Raw genomic sequence first — 10,585 nt, 5'->3', positions numbered from 1 at the left:
AATCAGCCTGGTATGGTGTCAGAGATCAGCCAGCAAGCTCTGCCACCTCTAAGGGTTCACATGAACCAGCTCATGGGCTAGGGTTCTGTAAGCTAGTTGGAGATAACTGCACCAAGCCACAGATCTATTTTATACCATGTGTTACAGCATATCTATTGAGAGGCACTCAGAGCCAGAAATACCTCTCTGTGGGGGCCATCTTCCGCGGGTGGGCGGGCAGGCACGGCCTGTGCAGCCCACACCTGCTCCCCTAGCCTGGCCCCATGGCACCGCGCCCGCTGGGCCCCTTGGTGCTGGCCCTGGGCGGTGCCACCGCAGTACTCGGCTCCGTGCTCTTCATCCTCTGGAAAACCTACTTCGGCCGTGGACGGGAGAAGCGTTGGGACCGGAGCGAGGCCTGGTGGGGCCCAGAGCCTGCCCGCCTACCCCAGTGGGACGAGTGGGACCCCGAGGACGAGGAGGAGGAGGAGCCGGCGCTGGAAGAGTTAGAGCAGCGTGAGGTTTTGGTGCTGGGACTGGATGGCTCTGGGAAGAGCACGTTCCTGCGTGTGCTGTCGGGGAAGCCACCGCTGGAAGGCCACATCCCCACCTGGGGCTTCAACTCGTTGGTGGCAGCCAGAATCTACGCTTCTACTGGAAAGAGTTTGTGAATGAGGTGGATGTGCTGGTCTTCATGGTTGACTCTGCTGACCGGCTGCGGATGCCCTGGGCCCGACAAGAACTGCATAAGCTACTGGACAAAGACCCTGACCTGCCTGTCGTCGTGGTTGCCAACAAGCAGGACCTGAGTGAGGCCATGAGTATGGTGGAGCTGCAGCAGGAGCTGGGCCTCCAAGCCGTCAACAGTCAACGGGAGGTTTTCCTCTTGGCAGCCAGCATTGCTCCTGCTGGACCTGGCTTTGAAAATCCTGGCACAGTGCACATTTGGAAACTGCTCTTGGAACTTCTCTCCTAGGCTCACTGCCCAGCCTGGGGACCACAGTTCCCCTGCCTCCTCCTTCTTCTTCACCAGACTGGGCCTGGGGTAGGAACCACATGGCAGCACTTCCTTTCTCCCCTCCTTGCCCTCTCAAGAGCAAGGCCAAGTCCTGTGAATAAGCCTTCCTGGTGAGGTAGCCATGAAGCTAAAATAACGAGGTGAGTGAGGCAGAGAGTAGAGAGGTAGTTTCTGGCTCATTCCAGGCTGGAGTGTGGATCCAGTGTTCCCTTCTATTACCTGCACAGTGAGATGCTTAGTAGGCTCAGTCCTCCCCTCCCTGAAGGTCCCAGTGGTTGAAGAACCAGTGCAGATGTCACAAACACTCTTAGCACCTCCAGGTCTCCCAGTATAGACTGTCCCTCCTGATGACCATGCCTTTCACATGTGAGCAGGTTTTAGGTGATATGGAGTCAGCCCTTGCTTCCAGCTCTGTATTGTCCTTCAGCCCCTGGTCTGCCAGCAGAGCTCAATGGCACATACCTGTAATCCTAGTGACTCAGGAGACTGAGGCAGAAGGCTTGCAAGTTCATTGCCAGCCTGGGCAACTTAGTGGGTCCCTGCTCTGCCTAACTGGCTTGTGGCCTTGTGTAGTCTCTGCCTCTCTGGTCCTCAGGCCATCATTTTTAAAGGAAGGTAATCACCATGTTCTTTTCTAACTGCCAACCATGGAGATGTGACGTAGTAGGATGAACCTGGAGATCCTAGCAAGGACCTTGATCAACACCTTCCTGCTTTTAAGGCCTGGATTGCCAGCTTCTCTTGACTAAAGAATAAGTACAGTTCACCCACCAGACAGAAAGGGTTAAGGCTGGGTTTCCCCGCTGATCTGGAGACAAGCTGCTGCTCTTATACTAACTGCCAATGCTCATGTTTACATAAGTCTGGGGAAGGAAGGAGCCTGAGTCCCTGGGAACGAGACTGTTGACTGGAGCTAGAAGTCAGCCTCAGAACTGTTTTATTTATTTATTTATGTATTTATCAAAGGAACAGTCCAAAGTTCTAGGTTCTGTTTATAGGTGCTGTAATCACAACCCCAGGTGATTATCATAGAAAACTTGGAACTTTGAGGAAAATAGCTGGAATCCTGGTGATATTGAGATAACCTACAGGTGACAATGGAGACAAAGCTGTAGCCACACCCCCTCCCACCTTTGGGATTGTAATTATATAATACTTCACATTGATTCACATGAACTTAAACTTCAACCGTTGGCTCAATATGTTGAAGGGACACAAACCCCTTCTGGATAGATAGAACCGACTCCGAAATTTCTATCATGTAAGTCCCATAAAAAGATGAAAAAAAACATTTTCATCATGTTAATCTATAAGGACAGGAATAACAGACCAGCCAAGGTGGTCTTGAGCATATCACTCAGCCTTCCTGGACCATTTACTCCCCAATGAAAGCTAAGTTGGACTGAATTTCCAGAATTCTCTCCAGTGCACATTCCATGATTCTGTTAATAGTGATCAGCCAATACTTCTTGATGAGACAGGCAAAAGAAGGAGCCACTGAATAATCAACAACTGCAAATGGACTTATTTTTTTAAAGTGATATCCCACTCAGTTTGCTTTCTAATTGAGAACAGAGTTTGTGCCTTTGTTTCACTTGACATCTACCAGCATGCTTCATACCATACTATGGTCAAGAAGAGGCACCTGGAGGGGCAGTGCGTGGGAAGCTTTTAAGTCCAGAAGTAAGTGTGATCCGTGGGAATGTGGTCCACTGTGCCCATGGACTGTGGGAACATTATAATGGAATCACTGTTCTTTTAGATGCCAATTCATTTTCCACGGTAAGAAGTGATTTCTCTGCTTTTGTGTTAAATATTTAAGGAATGACGAGTTTTAGAGTAGCCTTCGAAATTTTGCTGGCAGTTTTTCATCTTGTCATTGGAAGAGTAAGAAACTGTGTCTTTGTTCTATAAACTCTACCTTGTTCTCCAGTGCTTACAGGTTACCTTCAGAACCAGCATTGATTGTTGAGGGATCCTTTTTTTCCTAATTAAGATCTGCCTTTGTCTAATGAATATCATTATGTAGTACAATTTTTAAAGTCCCCAATAGGGGGAGATGAACTTGAAGAATAAAGAACTCTACTATGTCCAAAAAAAAAAAAAAAAAAGAAATACCTTTCTGTAAAATAGGAAAATCTGTAGCAAAGTTTTCTATATGGGAATTCTATTCATCCCAGAAAAGGGATTGATCATTATTTTTTAAAGTGAATCAAGTAGTAGAAAGGACCAAAGAGGCAGGGCTCTGTCAGACTCCAGAATCTCCAGTGTCCTGCTTCACAAGAGTTTTTGTTCTGTGTTGGTGTTTTGGGGAATTGGAGGGTTAGGTTCTGATTTTTCATCCTTTCCATTAGGATTCTTTATAGAATTTTATTTGGGAGAAAGAGTCAATATTCACAGTAGAACTCTCAGCTTTTGAGGCCTCAGGGTTCTTGATGTGTTTGAAGAGATCAAATGATATATACCAAGGAGACAGCTGTTTCCAGAGGGCCATGGCATCTCAGTCCTACCCATGGGGACAAATGCCTCAAGGAAGCTCCTCAGATCTCAGGATCTCACATGGAGAAGTAGCCAACAGTGAGCTAGAAGGAATACAGGCAGATGAGCAGACCGGTTCTGCTTTCTGTCAACATGAGTCCTGATGTTTGGGAATTCCATTTCCATCCCCAGGCTTCACAGGCCTCCCTAGATCTGTGCATTGCAACTGTCCCAGGCACCAGATTAACAGATGTGAGTGGTTATGATGGTAAATTTTTTGTTTTGTTCTTCACAGATTACTTTTTATGAAGAAGTAAAAGGCATTCAGAAGGAGAAAGAAGAAGAATCAAAATGAAGCCAATTTCCCATCAGAAACAAATGGGTCCAGGAGGCTATAGAATGGCATACTTTACATGCAGAAAGATAAAAGTAGTTATGAAATTTAAAACCACAAAAGTCTCTCAAAATGAAGATCCCAAAGCTGGTCATGGTGGCCATACCTGTAATGCCAGTGATTCAGGAGGCTGAGACTAGAGGACTGCAAGCTCAATGCAAGCCTCAGCAACATAGTGAGACAGTCTCAAAATTTGAAAAAGAATGGCTGTCCTATGTGCTTATATGATTACATAACTGATACAATTCTATATCATCAGTAGAAAGAGAAATGTTTCTCCATATATGTATAATATGTTAAAATACATTCTACTCTCATAAGAAAATTAAAATTCACTAAAAAAAAAGAATTTGGGGTTCAAGTTAGTGTTAAGCTCACTTGTGATCAATCTCCAGTACTAAAGCTTTGAAGGTGACATGAAGATACCTGAGTTAAATGGGCAATGTGTCACAGGGGTCTCACCTGGCAGAAAAAGGTAAAGAAGCCAAGGAGAAAGGAAACCAGGGGAAGCCTTACTAAACAATTTTTAACTTTTCCTATTTACACATGTTTTCATCCATTAAGTTACTGATTTTAAATCTAGTATCTCCATGAAATTGACACAAGTGCATTACAGGCAGACTCTGGAGATATATACCACATATATGTATTTTACAGATATATATGAAAATATATATGTATATTTTTGAATTCTCCAACCCATTCACCTCTTACTTTCATCAAAAGAAGAAAACTCTAATAATGCAGGATTTATCTGAAAGTGACCTTAAATTGTGTATATGTTGATCATTTTGTATAGGGGTCCTGTATGCAGAAAATGGGTCATATGCTTTACTTGTCCTGGGGGAGCCAGTCTCTCTCAGTCTTGTAACATGCACACTTCTAGGACCAACCTTTCTTTCTGGTACCCTGCTTCTGTCTGAAGAACACCCTGCCCAGACCACCAAGGCAGATATCCTGGAAACAGTTCTCCTCTACTTTCTCCTGAGAATGTCTTTGTTTTCAAATTCATTGAAGGGTCTGTTCATAGGACAGAATACTGAGGGTTTCTCCACCTTTCCATTACTTTTGAGAATGTTTTTCTTTCTCATGGGAAGTGTTGTTAAATGGACGGGGCTTTAGAGTCAGTATCTGAAAACTCCAGTGCTCTGTGTTGTTTCCAGGTTGACCACTATGCCTTCCTTTAAGAACTGGTTTCATTTTGCTGGTTCTCTGTATGTCGAGAAAGTGGATTCTCTCTGAATGCTGTGACTGGCATGTTGTGTGGACTCTGGATTGTTATAATCCTTTGGAGAATAAACACTTTTTGTTTTCTTCAGGAAACCATCCTGTCCCCGTCTACCCTGTGTGGCAGTTAATCTGTGTCACAGACTTTCCTTTGTGACTTTGTTACTAACTCCAGTGGTTCTTCAGCTCTCAAAGTGTTGAATCAGAGGAAAGCACAACCACTTCAATACCAAGACTCTGCACACTCATGTTTGAGTGTAAGGAAGGCAGTACCAGGACACAGGCTCCAGGGCAGCACAAAAAGGAGCATCTGTGGGGCAGGCAGGGATCTGCTTCCTGTTGTTCCTATACACATAGGTGGGTTGTGGTCACCCTGCACTCTTCATGGGTCTCCCTCTCTGACACATGGCTCATCACCTGAAGTCTCTACCCCAGAATGTGACATTTTACTCATAAATTAGAGATGACTATATTTAGTGACTCTCCTGCACATGTGCCTGAAATCTGCCCCTGCCATCAGGGAAGTATCCTCCCTGGGTTCTGGAGGAGGATGTATTGCTGCTCTGCCTCAGAAAGTTTGGTTTTATGATCTTTCTTTTTGTGGCTTTGGCTTTCTGGTAACTCAACTGAACAAATAGTTTTCAAGGACGAGCTATCTTCCCAACCACCTGTATCCTGGTGTGTTATTCTAAGTTTAGAGCCTTGAAGACTCTCTTTCTAGCTCCTAGCTTACTGGTATATCTGTAAACCCTGTAAGACTGAGAGCTTAGACCCAGCAATGCTGCCCGTATGTAGGTAGCTCTAAGTCCTCTGTCACACTCTCCCTCAGGCATAGCCTGTTCAAACGTCTATCATTTACCTATCATGTGTTCTGAGGTCTGTCTTCCAAGAGCAGTAACTTAAAACCCATAATACTAGGCAGAATTTCCAATTTCTCTGAGAGATCATAGAAGTGGCTAGAGTGGAGGCCATGCCAGTATTTCCAGTTGCTGAGGGGTCTGGGGGAGGAAGATCTCAAGTTCAAGGCCAACCTCAGCAACTTAATAAGACCCTCTCTCTTATTAAAACAAAAAAGGACTTGGGGGTAAGTAAAGAGCTTGCACAGCATCAACAAGACCTTGGGTGTGATCACTAACGTCTTAGGAAATCTAACTAGGGTAATCCAGCAAGAAGGCAAATTCCAGCTGGAAAGACTAACAGAGGTTTTCAAAGGAAGATGACACAGAGTGACTGCCCACTCCATCAGGGTCACAGGCATGTCTCATGAGCAGTGTCTCAGAAGTGAGATGGTGCAGTACCAACATTGTTTTGGGCCTCTGTGCCAGATGTGATCTGCAGCAAGCTGAAAAGGGGTGTCTACAGGTCTCCAGGCAGGTGGGATCTCAGGAGCCCCAGCTGCCTGTGTCAGAAGGAACATCCCATAAAAGCCTGAGATGCATCACATGCACATTAGTTTTGAGGCACAAATTTTAAGAACCTTGTATAGAAATGTGATTTTAAGACCTGGTAAGACCTGGTACTCTCCATTTCTCTGCAATTAGTGGGAGGGGCTACAGGCTGAGGAGGACAGCAGGAAACAGGACTGATCTGTCACAGACCCCTGGATGTTCCTTGAAAGCCTTGCATTAGCTGTTCCCATTCTCAAGAAGAGTCCACAGGAGGTCAAGGAGTTAACAAAGTGAACAAGATGGCAGACAGTGCAGAACCTGAATCTGGACCACACTGTGAATGACCAGAAGCCCCATTGAACCAACGCAGATAACTGGGGACCTGTTTTCTTTCAGTCCTGCAGTTGCCTAGCCCAGGGTCCCTGACTTGCTGGCCTTCTCCTCCTGGACTCAGCTCCTTTCCCTGTGGAGGTTGAGCTATGGACCCTGGAAAGGAAGGTGCCAGGCTGTTCCAGGGAATCAGGTCACCTTGAGAGAAAAGGTCTGAGACAGACTCAGTGGTGTGTCCTTTCAATCCAGTTACTCAAGAGACTGAGACAGAAGGGAGCAAATCCCTGGCCAACCTTGGCAACAGTAAGGCCATGTGTCAAAATAAATTAGTAAAATGAGACCAATTAGGAGCTGCAGTCCCAGATGTGAAAGCCAGTGACCCTAAACTGAGGCCAAACTGCAGCAGAGCCTGTCCCAACCTGGCCACCACTGTCTCTAAGGTAAGACCAAGGCCCATGGTTTGGCTGACTCAATCAAGATTGTGTTTGAAAACATCCCACACACATCATGAAGTGAGTAACCTCAATTTATCTTAATCTTTGTAACAGAAATTAGATATTTCTAAATTAAGGAGCATTTCTAGTAAGGAGCATGACTTGTGATTTGCTGGCTCTGGGAGCAAAGAGGAAGCAGCTTGGGCAGAGCCAAGCAGCTCCATGATGTTGATGGCCAAACATTTGGAATAAAAGCAATTTAAGTGTGTGCAGGCTACAGGTGCAATCCTGTGAGGGGCAGGTGGGACTGGAAAACAGATGCCTGCTCCAGGCTGAGTCCCTGCCCCAGAGTATCTATGAAGATGGGACAAGCCTCATGTGGCACTGGGTGCTTCATGTGTGGCTGGTCAATTGAGGCTTTGGATTTTATTTCCTTTTATGGTATATTATGTCATTTTATGTTATGTAATTTTATTTTCTGATAACAAGGATTGTGCCCAGAGGTGCTCAATTATAGAGTTACATTCCCAGCCCTTTTTATATGATTTATTTTGATACATTGTTTCACTAAGTTGCTTAAGGTCTTCCTAATTTGCTGAGGCTGGCTTCAAACTTCCATCCTTCTACCATAGCCTACAAACCCTATGGGAAGACAGACATGTGCCATGGTACCTGCTGAGACCCAGGATTTTAATTTCATTTATTTCTATCTATTCCAATCTAAACAGCACATGTGGATAGCAGTCAGCACAAGGAATGGCACAATTCTGAAGCAGAAGCAAAGTATGACTGGCTCCAAGTCAGGTTTTGTTGCCAGATCTTAAACTTGAGACCCTGATGCCTGTTTCTGATTCTTCACAATTGGAAGTATCTCTGGAACCCAATATCCACTTGCTACTGCCAAGGAACAGTGAGGGTTATATTAGATCACCTTCTATAGTGTGCTTACCTGAAGAGAGGTCCTCATTCCCATCCTTACCACTGTAAAGCAGGGAAACAGGAGCCCCTGGTCTGGTGTGATCACAGAGTCATGCTAGTCCCATCTTTGTTGTCCCTGGACTGGTGTGGTCACAAGACCATGCTTGTCCCATTTTAGAGCTCTGAATAATGGGCACAGGAGACCCTGTACCAGTGTGGTCATAGAACCATGCTAGTCCCATCTTATATTTCTAAAGCAGGGGCACAGGGGTCCCTGGCATGATGTGGTTACTTGACCAGGCTTGTCCTAACTTTCATCTCTAAGCAACAGCACAGGAGCCACTGGCCCTCTGTGGTCAATGGGCTGCATTTATCCCTACCTTGCACTCTGTTCCATGGCTCATGCACTGGTCCAAGTGGAGGTACTGGTGGATGCATTGTAGCAGTGCTCTGGAGGACCAGGTACTTCTGATTCTTCCCCCAAAGAGGCATTCTATGTGAGCTGTGCAGGCTGACTCTTGTGTGACAGGGCAGAGCGTCTTTGTTTTTCAAGGTTCTGCTGATGTGAGCAGCTCAGCTCAGTTCTGTACAACCAGGAATACTGACTTGCTAAGGAAATATTTCTCAGGGAGTCTGAGGATAAAAAGTAAGGAAGTATGGGAAAGTGGTCATCAAAGGAAGGACAAATATTTAACATCATTGTGAGACCCAGCAGCACCTTCACACCTTGCACATCACTGCTATCTCTTTGCTCTCCATGAAAACAGGGTGGGACTCTGGTAATCTAGCTCTTACTACTCTGGAGTAGCCTGAGGGAGTGTGACTCATGTGGTGTGTGGTCAGATCTTGAGCAGGGAGGACCCCCATCCTGATGCCAGCTTTGCTAAATAAGCCCCAACAGCCAGGCCAGACTATGTACTAAGTGCCCTGCTGTATATGTGACCCAGATTTATCCTGCCTGCCCCAGAAATACCCCAGGGACAGGAAAGCACCCTCAAAAACAATCCCAGAAACAAACTCCATATGTGATAGCAAATCTTCATATTTCTTCTGGGAACCATTTCCCCTTTGTAAGCATCTTCCCCAGATCCCTTTAGGAAAGAGTGGTCAGGAAGTTATATCATGCCACCTGGATTCAATATTCAAACAGTGTCCCTCCTGGTCTTCTATTGATCCTGTAGGCATAGGCTTTATACTGGGTATGTTTGTGTGGATTATGTAGGCAACTGGATGTTTGCAAATGATATAAATATCCAGGTGTTGCAAGAAGGGTTAAAAAGAGAGCTGGTTGTGGGAGCATATCTTCTTTTCTCAGCTCTTAGGTGGGAGGAGGCCTGGAGCCCAAATACTCAGGCCAACCTGCATTTTACCTGGAGAATCTACTACAAAAGCAGAAAAGACAAAATTTTCATAAAGAAAAAAACTCCATCTGCCAAAAAACTCTTTTCAGCTGAACGAGCCTCAAGTATTGTAATGGTTCCCTATGCATCCCTTAACAAATGAAGAATAGCAGTTTGTGTCTAGTGGGAGCCCTGCAGGATTTTTCCCATGGGACTGAGAGATGCAGGGTCTACCCCTCCACTGAACCATCTTTCAGGAATACCAATATGAGCTCTCAAAATGTCCATGATGCACCCATGAAGCACTGGATGAAAGCAGAAAGCATTAGATTCCAATTCATGGAAGAAATCATAACCTTTAACAAAGACTAGCATCACATCTCTGGGAAGTGATGTGGAGTTTGGCAAGTTCACCACAGAACCTGGGGCAATATGGATCGGTTACAAGTGAGCCAGGGTCAAGGCAGGACCTGGTGGAAGAGGGCAGAGGAGCTTCATGTCCAAAGGGTCAAAGGCATGGAAATAGAGGCTAGGCATCACAACACAAAATCAGAACTGGCTGTGAGAGTATTCACTCCAAGCCCAACTGGTCATACACTTTCTAGGACCTGGTGTAACATCAAAACACAGTGCCCTCTGTTCAAAAGTTACAGGACCTCAGGAGCACAGCAACAAGCACTGGCATGAGCACAGCCCTTCTGGGTCTGTGTGACAGCCCAGGGCACAGCACAACACAGCTGTTCCCAAGTCCAGGGGACTTGAACCTGGTTGGTCCCTCATAACCCAAGGAATTGCTTTTTAAAATATTATTGAGAAATAATTCACATACTGTAAATGCCACCATTTCAAAATGCAAATTCCTATTGGTTTTAGTACATTCACACAGCTGTATTAATGTCACAAAGTCCAGACTGTCTGACTACACCAAAGAGAATTTTATAATCAAAACCCAAAAGCAGGGTGAGAGCTAAAAGTTTAATTTCATTTTATTACATGTGCCTTTCCATTTTCCCCAGCACTACTGTTGAATAGGCTCTTTTCTCTAGTTAAAGTTTTGGTGCCTTTGTCTAGTACAAGAT

At 45.2% G+C, this 10,585-nt stretch overlaps 1 protein-coding gene across 1 annotated transcript; it reads left to right on the top strand.

Annotated features, from left to right (window-relative positions):
• The first annotated feature begins 205 nt into the window (after positions 1-205).
• On the top strand, positions 206-3,084 carry LOC306640830 (ADP-ribosylation factor-like protein 10). The gene is given in 2 exon segments (XM_079105447.1): positions 206-603; positions 606-3,084. Coding segments are annotated over 2 exon segments (690 nt in total). The 5' UTR covers positions 206-263; the 3' UTR covers positions 956-3,084.
• The last annotated feature ends 7,501 nt before the right edge of the window (positions 3,085-10,585 follow it).

Source organism: Sciurus vulgaris (assembly GCF_902686455.1).
Source record: "Sciurus vulgaris genome assembly, chromosome: 11".
Lineage (NCBI taxonomy): Eukaryota > Metazoa > Chordata > Mammalia > Rodentia > Sciuridae > Sciurus > Sciurus vulgaris.
The sequence above is the reverse complement of the archived record's forward strand: the minus strand, read 5'-3'. Positions and strand labels throughout refer to the sequence as shown.